General features: G+C 46.1%; 1 protein-coding gene across 6 annotated transcripts in view; it reads left to right on the top strand.

Moving 5' to 3' along the window:
* The window catches only part of ACSL1 (acyl-CoA synthetase long chain family member 1), a 69,933-nt gene extending 52,899 nt beyond the window's left edge, over positions 1-17,034 (top strand). For 4 of the 6 annotated variants that reach the window (XM_032413648.1, XM_032413649.1, XM_032413650.1 and 1 more), the window contains exons 8-21: positions 556-588; positions 762-813; positions 1,334-1,407; positions 3,825-3,902; positions 5,581-5,715; positions 7,074-7,208; positions 8,161-8,256; positions 8,894-8,966; positions 10,589-10,677; positions 11,610-11,726; positions 13,281-13,424; positions 14,716-14,817; positions 14,924-14,995; positions 15,363-17,034. In XM_032413648.1, coding sequence (XP_032269539.1) covers positions 556-588; positions 762-813; positions 1,334-1,407; positions 3,825-3,902; positions 5,581-5,715; positions 7,074-7,208; positions 8,161-8,256; positions 8,894-8,966; positions 10,589-10,677; positions 11,610-11,726; positions 13,281-13,424; positions 14,716-14,817; positions 14,924-14,995; positions 15,363-15,503 — 1,341 coding nt within the window. In that variant the 3' untranslated portion in view covers positions 15,504-17,034. Of the gene's footprint in view, positions 1-555; positions 589-761; positions 814-1,333; positions 1,408-3,824; positions 3,903-3,976; positions 4,055-5,580; positions 5,716-7,073; positions 7,209-8,160; positions 8,257-8,893; positions 8,967-10,588; positions 10,678-11,609; positions 11,727-13,280; positions 13,425-14,715; positions 14,818-14,923; positions 14,996-15,362 lie in introns of all 6 variants that reach the window. The other 2 variants (XM_032413654.1, XM_032413653.1) reach the window with 2 other exon arrangements.
* The last annotated feature ends 224 nt before the right edge of the window (positions 17,035-17,258 follow it).

The raw sequence follows: 17,258 nt of genomic DNA on the forward strand, positions 1-17,258 counted from the left end.
GGTTCCCAAATCTTTTTTTTTTTTTATCCACTCCATGTGGGGGGTACAGATATTTGAGCCTCCAGCATTTCATCTGGCAGAGATGGGTTTTTCTCTCCAGACTGAAGAAGATGCCAGTTACCCAGAATTGGTTGATTTTGGGAGGATGCAGAACATCTTCAGTTCTTGGATTATAATTATGGTTTGATGTTGGTTAAGAGCCGGGCTTTGCTAAAGACCATGAAAGGGTGTAGGAGTGGGGGCAAGAAATCCATCGTCAAAGACTCTGGTTACTGGCTTTTGAGTAAATCCTGTTTCAAAGACTAGTCCTCATACCATTTATATGGTTTTATATATGAAAGAAGACAACTGGAAAATGGCGTCTGAGAACAATGCGTAAACATTTCCCTTCAGGTTCATTAAAATTGCCAGTTTCTTTCATTTGAAATGTCTGCTGTCTTTGAGCCAGCGATAAGTGAATCCCACAGTAAAGTCAGCTTGAAGTGACTGGATGTCACCTTCTTCTTTACATCTAGAAAATATTTCCATTTAAGATTTTTTTTTTTTCTCATTAAGGACCTGGGAAGAGCCAACAGACAGAGGCCTAAGGTAAGTTCATAATGTCAGCCCCCTGCTTCAGCCCTTCCAATATCTAGTTGTGTCTGAGACTAGTACACATCTTGGGGGTTAGCAAATGGCTTACAGTTTTCTTTTCAGTTCTGACTTATACCACCTCGGTTGTGATTTGTTTTGTTTTGTTTTGTTTTTTTAATGTGCTGTAGCCTCCAGCACCTGAAGATCTTGCGGTCATTTGTTTCACCAGTGGTACTACAGGTAAGTTTTGAAATGTGGTCGCCTCTGAGTGGTATCTGGAAGTGTGTACCCCCTACCCCCTTTCTTGGATGGTGGGTGACGGGGGACTTAGTTGAGCTACAGATGGACCGAAAGCAGAGGACCTAGAGGGGCTCGAGCGCTCTTCTCTTGTCGCCGTATCCGACCTTCTCAGAACCTGAGCGTGCCGTGTACTTCCTCAGACGGTTATGGAAGGCAACAGTAGATTCCCCATTTCCTGGGACAAACCGACATTTGATGTCCAGAAATAAAGTTCCTGTGTTTTCTCCTCTTACGTGCCCTCTAAAAGTCACCTATGTTAATAAACGTTGTTTATGATAAGAAGTTTCATGTAAAGTATGGCAGATTGTTCCGGAATGTAAGGTCATTCAGTGTTTGGCTTTCCTGGGTGCACCTCAGGCTAGAGGCATAACCCAATTATACAGGGTTCTCGGCTTCCTTAATTTCTGTCACTTTTGGATGGACTTTCTTTAACTTTGTTCTGCTCCTGTGTGTTCTTCAGGCAACCCCAAAGGAGCACTGATCACTCATCGAAATGTAGTGAGCGACTGTTCAGCTTTTGTGAAAGTCACAGAGGTAAACTTTGGGGATTTTGTCATCTTTCTTCATGTTCTTTGATTGGCATGAGGCCTCAAGAATGAGAGTGGTAAAGGCAGCCCCGCCACGTTAGGCCCCGGCTGTATTTGAGGTAGAGATAAGATCTGAGCTTTAATATGGTCTAAGTCACCTGCCCTCAAATTGTTTTCATTGTGGACCTAATCTCCCAAATCCTGCATGTGACCATAAAGCTGAATTGACAGAAGTTATTACGACTTTTATAGGGTACAACTTTATATGGATACTGCTCTATAAATGTTTCCAGGACAGGACCAAGAAGAAATGACTCTCTTGGGCTCTTATCTACCTACTATTCCAGTGTGGGGAAAATAATTTCTTTAAGTGGACAAATGAAATGTTCAATGGTACGCGGAAGGTTTCTGAATTATTATACTTTATCACAGTTGACTTCACTTCCATTTTATAAGAAAGATTAAAGCCTTGAACTTTCGTTGGTTTCCTATAATCTTAAAGTTTGTCCCCCCAAGTGTCCTAGTCCTCTGGGTGGCCGTAACAAAATCACACAGGCGTAGTGGCTTAAACGACAGATATTTATTTTCTCACAGTGCGGGAGGCTGGAAGTCCATGATCAAAGTATCAGCAAATTCGGTTGCTGGTGAGGGCTCTCTTCCTGGCCTGTAGGTAACCACCCCCTCACTGTGTCCTCACCTGCCCTTTCCTCTGTGTGTGCATGGAGAATGAGGGAGAGGTTTCTGGTGTTTCTTCCTCTGCTTACGAGGACACCTGCCCTATTGGATCAGGTCCCCCACCCCATGACCTCATTTCACCTGAATTACCTACCCCAGGGCTCCATCCCCAAATCCAGTCACGTTGGGGGTTAGGTCTTTAACATGAATTTGGGGAGGAGGGGGATACAATTCAGTTATAGCAGCAAGAGTATATTTCAAACTTGAGTTTTAAAAGTACTTCTTGAGCAATATAATGCCTTTCCCTCATACCTTTGCACATTTTACATAATTTGCTTTTGCAGTCTCTGGGAGGGTTCTTCTGTGAGCCCTAATTTTCACGACAGGAGCCCCCATGCTTAATGGTTTTGGGGAATGCGTGTCTTTGGTGGTTACAGAAGGCCCGTGTCTCACACCTGCCTCCACCCACACTTTCTTAGTCCCAGATACCTTTTTTGGCGTATATTTCATAAACAGAATTCAACATTTAGTACCTCACCTAGGTGGAATTTTCATTTCCTAATTAGCCTCCGAAGAAAACTTAAAATACACTCGTGGCTCACTGAGGCAAATGATTACAGACTTTGTTTAAAATTAATGGTAAGATCGGGGCATTCTCAACTTTGTAAAACTTCTAATCTTGCTAATGCACATTTTTTGGGGTACCAAATCAGAAAACTGAAAAGTGTAGAAATTACTGAGTCTGACTTCTCATATAAACTGTTTCCTCCTGAGATGAACTAGTCGGGATGCAGATCGCACTTGAATAAAATTGATCTAAGATTGTGGCAGGTTCAGGCTACATCACGTGCTTCTGGGGCTGCTGGGTTTTCTCAGGACTTTGGGGGGGGTGGGCATGGCCCGGAAGCGGTTGCATAGGCACCTGACGGGGCCTTCATTTCTTAATTGGGGGGGGTTGGGCAGCAGCTGCTAGAGGCAGTCTCCGCTTTGGCCAGAATTCCTTATGTGAATAACATGAACATTCCGCGCAAACCCTCACTATGCCTGGCTCTAAGTAAAGCCCGTTCTCAGCCTTGCAATGGAAACCAGATGTCCCCCTCAGCCTGATGCAGACCCCTGTCACAAATCAGCATTTTATAGGAGATGGTGTCAGATCAGAGCATGCACTAAACAAACCGAGACATTTTTCATGGGGTGTAAAGCAGACCATTCAAGTAAAGATGTTGATCAAACTAAAATGCTCAAAATGCATTCATACTATAAATTAAAGCAGCCTGGAAATCAGTTTCTCTTATCTTCCTTCCTTCTATCCCTTTACAACATAAAATGCTATTTTATGTTGGAATAGATCTTCCATTTCCACAACATATGCTATGTTCTGTTGGAATGGACCCTTTATTTCTTACTTAAGGTGGAATTGAGCTTGCTGGACAATGGGGTCTGGTAACTTTGAAATACTAAATGATTAAAGCACATGATCCCTTAATTGATATCCCAATTTGGACAAAATTTTCCCTATTTGGGCTAAAGCCTAGAGTGGGTTTACTTTACCATGAGGAATGACCTCCACTCTAATTGAATAATTAGTTAAAGTATTGCTTTTTCATTTCATCCTTTGGTGAGAAATAACTGCAGATTGTAAGCAAACGGTACTTGTCCTTAGCATTAAGGTATTATGTGTTCTGAAATAAAATGGGAAATCAGTGGGAATATTAAGGCTTCTCTCGTTGCTGGTGTCTTTGCTTACAGAATACAGCCAACCCTTCCCCAGATGATACTTTGATATCTTTCTTGCCTCTCGCGCATATGTTTGAAAGAGTTGTAGAGGTAGGCCTTGTTTTGTTTTCTTTGTGCTGGCTTGCTCGTTTGTTGGTGTTCTGCTAAGTTGTTGTGTTTTACAGACAGTTCTTGCCCTGAATGCCAGTGACACACACATTTCGTTTTTACCACTTGCACACATGTATGAGCAGCTGCTTCAGGTAAGTTTTCACGGGCAGACTGTCATCCCCAGAGAGAATTCTTTGCTCAGCCCCATTTTAGAAATGGTGCTAATTACCTAAAAGAGTATAAATGTTGGGAGTGGAAGTGGGGGTGGTCCGAATACTTGAACCTTAATCATTCATTTTAAAATTAGATGCTCAGACTTCTGAAGGCTATGCACATGGGTGTGATTCCAGAAAGATGAACTGTAAAAAGTAGAATTTTTATGAACGCCATCCTGCAAAGCCTCGTGAAGCTTCTGCCTCTGTAAATAGCTTCCGGTTTTCACTTGGCTTGTTCATAATGCACAAGTCGGCTTAAGATTCATTTTTTTCACCGATATTCCCAGTGCCCTTGGAAAAGCAGGATGATCTTTAGCTAACCTTGGCCTGGGTCAAGTGTATACAACTGTGACGAGAACCATCACTTCTCCTTCTTGGACAATGTTGGCTCATATACTTCTAGGAAAAACCAGTGGGCACCATTCATTCATTTGACAAATATTTATTGAGCACCAGTTCTGTGCCAAGCACTGTGCGAGGTGTCAGTGACCGAGACGAATCGAGAGGTGACTGACTGAGAGCGAGCGGCCCTTTGATTGGCTGCTGGCCCGTAGGATGCACTTACCCTGAAGGATCAAGGGTCACGAGATTCCCACCTTGCATCTGTTACCTCGGTTCCTGCACACCTCAGGAGGTCTTGTGACTTTCCAAAGTGATCTCAAATGAGCTGATAATGGCCCATATACACCTAGTGGTTTTGGAAGTGTGCCTGGGAGCACACTCCCTGAGCTTGAGTTTTTAAACCGGGAACCAGGGTGTACGTTTCCAGTGGTTTCTGCTTTCAAGCCTGAGACCATTTGTACTTCCGTGGCATCATCTTTTGAATCTCTCTTTCTCTTTAAAGTTTAAAATAGGCTGACTGTGGGTCAAGTGCGTATGGCTTGCCGGTGCGATCTGCATTGGGCGGGAACAAATCCGTGCAGTAGATTATAACGGAACGTCAAGCCAGTCTGCTGTTTGGTGCCCCAGTGTCTGAACTGCAACAGAGTCAGCGGCCTTTCAGACATTTCTTCATGAGATTCAGATTTTAAAAATGAGACTTTAATAAGCTGGCAAATAGCCAAGTTTGCAAGTAGCTAAGTTTTTGGGGAATAAATTAGGCCTAAAGTTTCCAGGCAAGTGCAATATTTGGATTACATAACACCGTGTCATTCATTCACCAGCTATTTGTCCTAAAGCTAAAACAGCAGAAGCTCCATGATTATCACTAAAAACAGCATAGTCTGGTTTCTTACCAGCTCCTTTATCTTCAGGGGGATCCAGAGAAAAAAACCACACTTTGATGTTGTGCAATGACCAGGGAATGCAAGAACATTTTTTGAAAAGCTGTCGACTTGCAGGAACTTAATGGTTTCTGGAAACTGGTCCAAATTGCTAAAACAGAAGCCTTGTGTGTCTGTGTGTATGTTGCGTAGTCCCTGCTTTGATGACGACACGTGGGTTATTTTTGTTTACTGCCCTAGTGTGTAATGCTGTGTCATGGAGCTAAAATAGGATTTTTCCAAGGAGATATCAGGCTGCTTATGGATGACCTCAAGGCACTTCAACCCACAATCTTTCCTGTGGTCCCCAGACTGCTGAACCGGATGTTTGACCGAGTAAGTTCCAAGGAGCAGCAGAGTGGGGGACAGAGCACTGGACCCAGAGTCCGAGACTTGGGTTTGAATTGGGCCCTCCGGGGACCTTCTATACGCCATCTCAAAAAAGTGCAGTTTACCCAGTGGTAAAGCCTGAATGCATTTACCTCACAGAGCCTTTGGTGAAGATGATAAGAGAGAACAGGTGAACATACTTTGTAAACTGGAAGGCCCAATACAGGTAGAAGATGGAAGGTCATATTATTTGTACCATAAACTCTTTAGAGCCTCTGTTTTCTCATCTGCATGATGGACTGTGTTACCTCCTCCTGCTGTCTAGCTCATAAAGTTGCTAATTGCATCACATGATAACTATAATTATGAAATGGTTCTAGAAATTGTAATGCCCATGAGCATGTAACATTACTTAGCCACATGGAAAGAAGTGACAGGCCAAGCCAGGGATGGAGAGAATGCCAACCCCTCTGTGGGGGGTCATTGTGGCATGGACCACACATCCCGGGCAAGACCAGCGTGTGACATGAGCAGTCTTCAAGATAAATTTGGACGGGGCAGTTTTCATTCTCTTTATTGTAAGGCAGGGCTTCTGTGATCTATGAGAACCTTCTCTCTCTCTCTTTTTTAATAGTCCTTTAAAAAAAACTTTTAAAAACAGCTTGATTGAAATATATAATTCACATTCCATATAATTCACCCGTTTAAAGTGTAAAATTCAAAGGTTTTTGGTATATTCACAGAGTTCTGCAACCATCACCACAGCCCATTTTTATCACCTCCGAAAGAAACCCTGGATCTGCCCAGTAGCTGTCCTCTACCCCCTCCGACTCCCAGGCAAAACGAATCTACTTTTTGAATGTGTAGATTTCCCTCTTCCGGAATGGAATGTGAATGGAATCGCGCAACATGTGTTCTCTTGTGACTGGCCTCTTTCACGAGGTTCATCCATGTGGGAGCACGTGACAGTACTCCATTCCTTTTAATGGCCAAGTAATATTCCATGTATGGCTAGAACATATTTTATTTATCCCTTCATGCATCATGTCACTTCTTGGCTGTCATGCATAATGATGCTACGAGCATTCTATACGAGTGTCTGTGTGGACCCGTGTTTTCATTTCTCTTGGGTACTTTACCAAGGAGCGGAATTGCTGGGTCCTGTGGTACTTCCGTGTTTCACTATTTGAGGAACTACCAGTCTGCTTTCCAAAGCAACTATGCCCTATTACATTCCCCGCCTCCAGCAGCAGACGAGGGCTCCCAATTTCTCCACATCTTCACCAACACTTGTTATTATCTGACTTTTCGATTCTCGCCATCCTTGTCATTTTGTAACCGTCTTTTCCTTCTTGACCCATCAGATTTTTGGGCAGGCAAACACCACGCTGAAGCGATGGCTGCTGGACTTCGCCTCCAAGAGGAAAGAAGCAGAGCTTCGCAGTGGCATCATTAGAAACAATAGCCTGTGGGACAGACTCATCTTCCACAAGATACAGGTGCCACATTCTCAACTCTTGTTTGCTAGGGAGACTACCTTGGGCTTCGGAGTGTCTATGAGGGCTCCTTCTTAAAGCGAGGTGTGATGGTGAGGGAGAAGGGCATGTAGTTAGTTATCCGGGCACATTTCTAAAAATTAAGGACAAAGCTGGTACATAAACCTCAGTGTCCCACGCAAACCTGAACAACATGGTAACATGGAAGGGCAGAAAAGGCCTCAGGGGAGTAGAGCCTCTGTAATTTATTTTTTATTTTTTTTAATTTAAATTCAGTTAGCCAACATAGAGTACCTCATTAGTTTCAGATGTAGTAGTTCAGTGATTCATCAGTCTAATTATTTTTTTTTTAAGATTTATTTATTTGAGAGAAAGAGAAGGAGCACAGGAGTGGGGAGGGGGCAGGGAGAGAGAATCTCAAGCAGACTGTATGCTGAGCACAGAGCCCGACGTGGGGCGTGACCCCAAGATCATGACCTGACCCGAAATCAAGAGTCAGATGCTTAACTGACAGAGCCACCCAGGCACCCTGGGCCTTTCTAATTTTTTATCTTGCTTTCCTTTTCTGAAGCAAGTACATTACTCATTTCTTAGGTACCAGTGATAAAGAATGCGGAATAATAATACTATGTCCCCAAAAATGCCACATGTGGTGGTTGCCTCCCAACCCACCACAGTCTTGTTCTAATTCCTTCAAAATACCTGCAGGTAGAGGTATTGGCTTGTTTTTCATACCCATTGAGAGAGAAGGGTGTAGCGTCAGGAGGAAACCAGCTCCAGCCAGGCCTTCCTCTTTTGAATGCCTGTGAGTTCTCTGCACTTTGGTGAGCTCCGTGTGGCCTGCAGAGAAGGAGCCAGTGGATCCGGGCCCCGGGTTCCCAGAAGGGGTCTTTGAGGAGCCCGCCCCCGTGCAGCCGTCGGCCCCTCACTATCTCCCCTCTCCTTGCCTTGTAAGTCGAGCCTGGGAGGAAAAGTCAGGCTGATGATCACAGGAGCCGCGCCCGTGTCCGCCACCGTGCTGACGTTTCTGAGAGCAGCGCTCGGCTGTCAGGTGAGGTGGGCGTCACGCGGCTGGTTGTCTCGGGCTTTTTCAAGCCCAGGACTCTCCTTTCCAAAAAGTCATAAGTGTGTGTCTCATTTTGGTTTGGAAGATCACGTTATTCCCAGGTTGCTTAGAGACCCCAAGGCAGGAGATGATGCGTCTCTGGCCACCACAGACAGGTAAAGCACAGCCAGGAAACTTGCCTTTAATCCGGCCTGAGGGCACGGGGATGGGTTGCAGGTAATAAGCCGACCTGCAAACCCTGGAGAGAACCTGCCTTAAAGAGGGCGGGGGAGGCAGCCGAGACTGGGCAACCAGGACAGGCATGAGGCACAGCCGTGAGCGGACAGAGCACCGAGTGCACTCCTGGGTGGGTCGTGTGCAGTGTGACTTGTCGGGCCGTATTGGTGGCCCCCTCGCCTGTCTACAGTAGGGCGAGTAGAAGATGACCACGGACAGTGGCCGGGGTTTCGGATTGGGGGTGAAGATGTTTGGGTGCTATCATGGTAGTTCTGAACAGATTTTAAAAAGAGACGTGTCACCACGGTTAGCCATCGCTCAGGAGTGAGGAGAACGTCCTGATCTGTGCCCTTGCAGCACAGTGTGACTGTTCTCTTTAATAACGTTTCGTCTCTTGGTGGCCCAGTTTTATGAAGGCTACGGACAGACCGAGTGCACCGCCGGTTGCTGTCTGACCATACCTGGGGACTGGACAGCAGGTAGGAGCCATGGGACACTCCTTATGGGGATCTCCTTATTCCGGTGGGCGTTCTTGGAATTGGGTTCCTCCTCGGTTCGTTGACCAATGGAAGTTCTGTGTCTCGAGTGATTAGGCCTTGGGGCGAACAGTCTTGTCAATCAGGGACCCTTGTGGGAAAGGGCTGCTACGGCAGAGCATCCATGCTTGGAGGACCAGCTGGAAGGCGGGTGGCGTTAGATTCACCTAGAATCTGAAGCTGACAGCTGAGGGATAAAAGCCCTTTCCCCCAGGTTCAGAACATTTGGCCCCACAGAGCTTTCCGGGAATGGATTGGGGTCGAATTATTTGCTGGTAAATTTGACTTGAGTCTACACTGGGTGCTGGGCCGGGTGTTGAGACCACAGAGAGAAAGAAACAAGTCATTTCTCCCAAAAGGCACAAGGAGAGGCAGATACAAAAATAATCGACAGAGCAGTTGTCCTTAAGCACATGGGTGCGTTTCATCCCCGCACCAACCCTGTGGCCTAAGTCCTGTTACCTCTGAGAGGAAATGAGTGTTGGTGAAAAAGCACATAAACAGTGTCTAAGAATTTACCCGGCATTATGCTTCCGAGCCAGGATTCCAACCCAGCTCTGACGGTGGTACATTCTGCACTCTGATACGCAAACGCCACTAATTTATTTGGTATATTATAAATATGAGCACCGTCTAGGAACATGGATTCTCATGTCCGGACTCTAGAAGCACAATTCTGCTGGGACTTGTACTAACAGTCTCTGAACCTTCTTCCTGGTTTAATTTTTAACCCCTGGTTCCTTACCAGCCTAGAGAATTTGGAACAGTGATCTCTTTACACAAACATCATTAAAACATAGGAGGAATTATTTGTGATGCTCTTTTTTTCTTTTTTAAAGATTTTATTTATTTATTTATTTGAGAGAGAGAGAGAGAGATCACAAGCAGGACGTGGGGCAGCAGAGGGAGAGGGAGAAGCAGGCTCTCCACGGAGCAGGGAACCCAATGTGGGACTCGATCCCAGAACCCTGGGATCATGACCTGAGCTGAAGGCAGTCGCTTAACCAACTGAGCCACCCAGGTGCCCCCGCACCATCCTATCTTAATAAATTTAAATTTAAAATGTGTTCACCCATACTTAAGGAAGTAAAGACCATCTTGGTCAGAACCAGGTGACATTGCGAGAATAATCCAGTTTGGCAAAGTTGTGTATTTTCTCTTCTTAGAGAAAGTGGGGATGTTGAGAAGAAGTCTGTGTGAGTGAGGGGTGGTAAATGATGAGCAGGGGCCGTCAGACCATAGGAGCCTGGTAAAAGTTTTAGAAAGCTTGCTTCCAGGTATTTGTAGAAACCCTTACAATCGACAGCCAAATTATTCATACTTTGAAAAAATAATTTGGGGCATCAAACTGGGGAAAGATCCTAAGAGACTTGTGCATGTTTGTCTCTATTCTAGAAATACACTCTCTGTGCTCATTTACTGGGGGAGCCGGGCTGGCATTGCTGCAAACAGACGTTTATATCAGCTGTTCCCATCACGAGCAGGCCTGTTGGCCATAAACGTCATTTGGCTTAAGGGTAGTAGGAGTCCTCCTGGGAATGATCATTCTTCTATCTACCATGCAGGCCATGTTGGTGCTCCCATGCCTTGCAACCTTATAAAACTTGTGGACGTGGAAGAAATGAACTACTTGGCTTCCAAGGGCGAGGGTGAGGTGAGTGAACCACCAAGTCGCTCATCCACGTTGCCATCCCCCTGATAGCTTGGCCGCTTCTCGGCAGCGTCCCATAAAGCCTCTGAACTTGATATTATTGGTGATCCTGGATCAAACGGGCTTCTCTTTGAAGGGCCTTTATGGGGGAGGGGGACCACGAACGTCTCTTCCACCAGACACCGCAAGGACTTGGACTCGAGAGCATGCAAAGTCTCCATGGCCTGAAGACCTGAAGCACAGCTTCTGTCAGCTCATGGCCCTGGAGACCTATTAGTGAGCCACTGGCTAGTGGAAGGAAAGCCTAATGACTTCAAAGTGATTTCCTCCCCTTTGGGGCTTTGAGCCAGAACCTCAGGCAAGCATTAGCCCTACAACTTGACTGCAGCTGACGTCGTGAGGACAAGGGAACAGGGGCATTGGACGTACCTCCAGGGTCCCAGTGTGGTTGTGCTGGTGCACTCTGGATCATGGAATTCAGGGCTTCTCGCTAAAGGTTGAGATACGCACCCCCCCACACACATACTCGTTCTCTCTGGAGAACCCCCGTAAACACTGTTACAGATCGCCTTTGTCCCCCGCAGTTCTGTTGAGATGTTATTGACATACATGCTGTATGCGTTTAAAGGAAACAGCATAATGGGTTGACGTCCATCTATGGTGGATTACTCCCCACAATGAGTCTCGTTAATATTCCATCATCTCACACAGATACAAGGAAAACAGAAAAAAAAAAAGATTTTTTTTTTCCCCATGATGAGGACTCTGAGGATCTCGTCTCTTAACTGTTAAATACAATCACGTGTCTGTGTGAGTTGTGGTCGCTGGGCTGTACATTCGGTCCCCGGTGCTTACCTGTCTCCTAATTGGAACTTTCGACCCCCTCCCTCCACTTCCCCCTAACCACCCCCCCTTCCCAAACTTTCTCTCTTCAGGTGTGTGTGAAAGGGCCAAATGTATTTAAAGGCTACTTGAAGGACCCAGTGAAAACAGCAGAAGTTCTAGACAAAGACGGCTGGTTACACACGGGGGACATTGGAAAGTGGCTTCCAGTAAGCACTCACCTCCCCCGTTCGTTCACAGATACTTTTCTTCTGCCATTTGCTGTTGTGCGACCTCACTTTTTCCCTTTCCCTGCTGAGGGGGGCAGGGGGGAGGCTCTTCCATTTCCTGCAGGGAACAGTTTTATACTCTTAGCGTGCCTGGGTAGGGTTGTCACTTGAACTGTAGCGAATATGTTTGGTTTTGATGCGTGACATCAATTCCGGTTGCGGCTTCCTGTTCGAAATCCAGAGAGACAATGTATGGCTTTTTCTATATCAGTGCTGGGCCTTGATGTGAAGGCCTTATTAGTTGAGCAAGGTAGGGGGGACATTGTGGTCGACGACCAGGAAGGTGTGGTGGGCAAGAAGTTGCAAGTGTATGTTTCTTAGGCTGGTCATCTCATTAAAAACAGGGTAAGCGTCCCACGGTTAGGCCAACGCCTTCACACATAGGTAGTCTCAGAATTGTTACTGTAGACAAAGGCCAGGGTCCATCAGAGGAGGGAAGAGAACCTACAAGAAGCGCCACCCATGGGTTTGACCATTTTGGCTTGCCGCTGCTTTTTCTAAGTTGTCAATGTGTTGAATTGCTATTACTAAAATGGCTAAGGCAAGTTTTATTATTGCATGTTGTTCGATTCTTATAGATTTAATGTATGCGACACTCCCGGAAATTTTTAGATTTGGAAAATACTCCTCCTCCCCACCCAGTTAATTCAGACTTCAGAATACCCAAGTTATTCAGAAATAAATTAAGTCCCTCTTTTCAAGTTCAAGAGGGATTGGGCGTCAGTTCCAATTCTGGCTCGGGCTCTAGTGAACACATTTCATCGTCTCCTTGGACCTCAGTCTGCTCCTTGGGGAAATGGCACAGAACCAACGTGCAGTGAGAGAACCGGAGAAACTTGCCTACAGCTGACTTTTGGAAGCACAGGAAGGACCCCGGGGGTGGGGATGGGTGGACAGTCAGCTGGGGGTTTTGGCAACCAGAGGTGGACACGATGGCATTTGGCTCGTCTAGGGCAGGGGTTGTATCCTTCCCACGGTCCCCATGTGGGCCGCTGACGGACCCTGCTCCAGGGGCCCAGGAGCGAGCCCCTCCCACCCCCACCCCTGCCTCCACCTTGAAACAATGACGAAGGTGGCATTTGGCCTTTCTATAGGAGCTTTTACTGAGCCCTTGCTCTGTGCAGGGTGCTCTAGGAGGACAATCTGTGTCTGTACCCTTAAGGAGCATGACTCATCCTTGGGGAGGCAGATACACAGCACACAGAGCGCGGCTGGTGGGCTACCAGGGATGAAGTGAAGGGCGTGGACTCTGGAGTCCCTTTCTCTGTACTTGACTCACTGGCTTTGGGCAGGTTACTTAGTCTCCCCAAGCCTTAGTTTCCCTCTCTCTAAAATGGGCTGATAACTGGCCCCTGGGCAGTGTTACCAGGATTAAAGGAAAGCATGTGAGAAGTGCCCTGGACTGGGTGTGATTGATATGGGGCTGGGAGGGGGGCATCCCCCAGCCACGGACCCACTCACAGCGCCTCCCCTCCCCTCCCCTCTAATAAACAGAATGGTACCTTGAAGATTATCGACAGGAAAAAGCACATATTTAAACTGGCACAGGGAGAATACATAGCACCCGAGAAGATTGAGAATATCTACCTGAGAAGTGAACCTATCGCTCAGGTGTTTGTCCACGGAGAAAGCTTGCAGGTACGTGTGTTCTGGGGTGTGAGCCGTGTTGCACAGGTTTGCCCGGCGCCTCGAACTCCAGACGTTTGCAGTGCGGTGGAAGGTCTGCGATGAGTATTGAACTGCCTTTCACCTGTGGCATGCTGGAATATTATTGGGGTTTGCCGCTTGGCATTTCTCATCCAGAAAAGTTTTTCTCTTTAAATTCCATATTTTTATTTTACCTAACTAGAGTGGTCTGGCGTACCAAGGGGAGTTGAATAAAGATGTTAGGGAGTGGGTAAAATAGGCTTCTAATTTAAACTATGAAAGGAAATATTGATAGATTATAAGAAAGTTTAGAATTTTCAACATATTAGACCCAGCGTACTTATGCTGTGTCTCCTAAATCATGTTTGAGCAGTGGGGGTTGTGAGCTGGTATATACATGAAGTTGAAAACCAAGGTCAATATTGTAGTGTAATGTCTCTTTGCCAAAATATTGGGCAGACGGTGGCAAGGGAGAGAAAGTGGTCTTGTTTCCTGAAAGCTAATCTTTTTACGAATCTTGAGACTTTTAGATACTTGTGGAAGAATATTTTATTATCTTATAAGGAATGCACCTATTTTTCTTTGAGAGTATACCTGTTTTTCTTTGACCTAGAATCTTTCTTTTTTTAAGATTTTATTTATTTGACAGAGAGAGAGAGAGCACAAGCTGGGGGGGGGGGCAGCAAAGGGAGAGGGAGAAGCAGGCTCCCCACTGAGCAAGGAGCCTGATGCAGGACTTGATTCCAGGACCCTGGGATCAAGACCTGAGCTGAAGGCAGGTACTTAACTGACTGAGCCACCCAGGCACCTCTCTTTGACCTAGAGTCTTAACATGCCTTCGATTTTTATTTAGTTTTATTGTTACTAAATTGTAAAAAATGTGGCATTGGAGATCTAAAAACATCTGTATAAATTTTTTTTCTCTCCTTTTAAAAGCAGTTACTTGATATCCATTATCTTGTCTGCTTATTTAACTGTTTTATTAAAATATATATATAAATATGTATGCAAAAGTAAATAAAAATTAGGGTTTTGTTAGGTTTTGATTCCTAGTGGTCCTTTTAAAACATTTAATTGCAAAATTCCTGCTGCTGTCTGTATTTTAGAGCCGGGAGCTCTTAACCTGGGCTCAGTAGACTCCTGGGGCTGGTAATATGTTCTGAAAAGAGGGTCTGTAACATCTATCAGATTCTCCCGTGGTCCATCGTGCAGAATGATAAAGAATCTCTATTTCAGAACATCTGGATCAAGCCACATAATAACTCACTTGTCTGTTTTAAAGGCATTTCTCATAGCAATTGTGGTACCAGATGTCGAGACATTATGTTCCTGGGCCCGAAAGAAAGGATTTGAAGGCTCCTTTGAGGAACTGTGCAGGAACAAGGTAGGCTCGGGGAGTGTGTGGTCTGGCTTCTGTTCCTTGGCTTGGCATTGAGCGTGCCTCCAGAGACCTGCAGCACAGCAAGCGTGTTGTTTCCTCACCTTCCTAGGACGTCAAAAAAGCCATCCTGGAAGACATGGTGAGGCTTGGGAAGGAATCTGGCCTGAAACCATTTGAACAGGTGAGATTTGCATCACCGTGCACGCACCCCTACAAAACAGGTTTCTGACCTGAGGGTTCTGTATGAATAGGTATGGAGCACGAGGGGACCTAAAGAAACCCACGAGGAATGAGTAAGGGCGAGCTTTGGCCAGGGGGGAAAGATTTCTGTAACCGAGGGCAGGCACTCTCTTCCCTTGGAGGTCGGGGTCCAAGCCCGGATCCTGTCCTGGGAGCAGCCCCTCCCTTGTGTTGAGCGAGCCCACTGGCCCGAGTCCAGGGAGGGACTGGATCGGCCATGGGGTCTCCATCCGTTCTGACCCACATGCTTTTAGGCCCAGGTTGATTCTGCCCTCGGTTTTTGCTTTAATGGCCTCGTTTATTTGCAGGTCAAAGGCATTAGTCTCCACACTGAATTATTTTCTATCGACAACGGCCTCCTGACTCCAACGATGAAGGCAAAACGGCCCGAGCTTCGGAATTATTTCAGGGCACAGATAGACGAACTTTATTCCACCATCAAAGTTTAATGCCAGGAAGAAACCACACCCCTCCGCAGTCTCCTGCTGATGGCCTTCACGTTGGTAATTTTGACTAGAGTGCGCGTAGGAAAGGGAGCGTCCACGTTTGACTTGTGCATTCGGGGTTCTCGTCATAGGAATTTCAGAGGACACGGAACACTGCCTTACGGTCGCCTCCTGTTGCAGACCAAGTATATGGTGATACACAACTTCCAAAATGAGCCTTAAAATCGTAAAGGGGAAACGATCCACGTGCTAAGTTATTTGAGACTTCCTCTGTTTAAAAAAAAAAAAAAGGCGGTGAAAACTTCTGTCTCCCAGTTTTCTAACCAAGGGATTAGGACTTTGCTATTCCTGAGATGTCTGCTACTTGCCGCAGATTCTCCACTCTGCAAGGTGCAGTGCACTGGGGGAAGCTGTCCCTTCAAAGCAACAACTGTCCCAGCTGGAGAACGTGGCAAGTGGGCCAGAGATTTTTTTAAACCCCTGCCTCCTCGCCTTCCCCACTTCACATGCGCTCCGACGAGCCTTCTGCTGTCGGGTCCCGGAGCGGCGCGTGCTTCTCAGCAGTCCCTGGTGTCCTGTAGGAGCAAAAGGTTCCCGGGGACGGAGAGAACAGATCCGACTCAGAACAGCACAGGCGTCGTCTCGGATGAATGGGCGCCCACCTGAGCGAGCGGCTTCTGGTGCCCACGGAGCAGAATGATCTCAGACCCTCTTCTCCAGACCCGATTCCCGTCCCCCACCCCCCACTACTCCCTCCCAGGGGTTATGAAAAAATCTGCCTTAGACTCTGCAGCGAAGACAAGCATTTCAAGAAGGAAATAATTACCTGGATCGCCCATGCTCAACTGTGACGCCTCATGAACTGTCCCCTTTATCATCGCTGAACCAGTCATTCTTTGTGATGGCCAACGGATTTTTAATGTGGTTTTCATATCAAAAGATTGTGTTGTGATTAAGTGGCTTTTTCCACCCCCAAATAAATTCTCAGGCAGGGCATGTCTTTAAACCTATTAAGGGAATAGATATACTTGGGTACTTATTGAAATGGACAGTAATAAGCAAATGGTCTTATAATGCTACCTGATTTTTATGAAATGTGTTTGACAAGCCAAAATTCTAGGAGGTAGAAATCTGGAAAACTCATTTTCTGGGATTAACTTCTCAAGGGATTTTTTTAAAAAAAGAAAAAGTTAATTTGGGAATTTAGCTGCATTTCACTTGACTGCAAGTCTTTGCTACGTGTGACTGAATTAAGTTGTCATTTATACATTGAAAGCAGCTGGTTTTGGGTTTGTGAGTGTTCCGTGTATTATACAAGCACGACGGGGTTGGCACCGAAGAACTGTCATCATAGTAACACTATTTGGTAGCCTAACTTCATATGTGTGTTCTTCATTGCACAAAAAGTCAATAATTTGTCACCTTGGGGTTTTGAATGTTTGCTTTAAGTGTTGGCTATTTCTATGTTTTATAAACCAAAACAGAATTTCCAAAAACAATGAAGGAAACCAAAATAAATATTTCTGCATTTCAAGCGAGTGAAAGCCTCTCTTTTCCTGACCGGGGTGGTGTTCGGGCCAGCCTCGGACGTGCGCGGGTGCAGAGCAGAATGGGCCCTCGGCCACAGACCTGCCCGCCGGCCACTTCCCTGACCCCCACGGAGGGTGACCCGGGGCCTCCGGCCGTGTTCTCTGGCAACAGCCCTGCTATGTTGTGCAGAAGAAACCATGGTGTGAATAATACGGATATTCTTGGAAA

Source organism: Phoca vitulina, unplaced genomic scaffold (assembly GCF_004348235.1).
Source record: "Phoca vitulina isolate PV1807 unplaced genomic scaffold, GSC_HSeal_1.0 scaffold15, whole genome shotgun sequence".
NCBI classification, from domain to species: domain Eukaryota; kingdom Metazoa; phylum Chordata; class Mammalia; order Carnivora; family Phocidae; genus Phoca; species Phoca vitulina.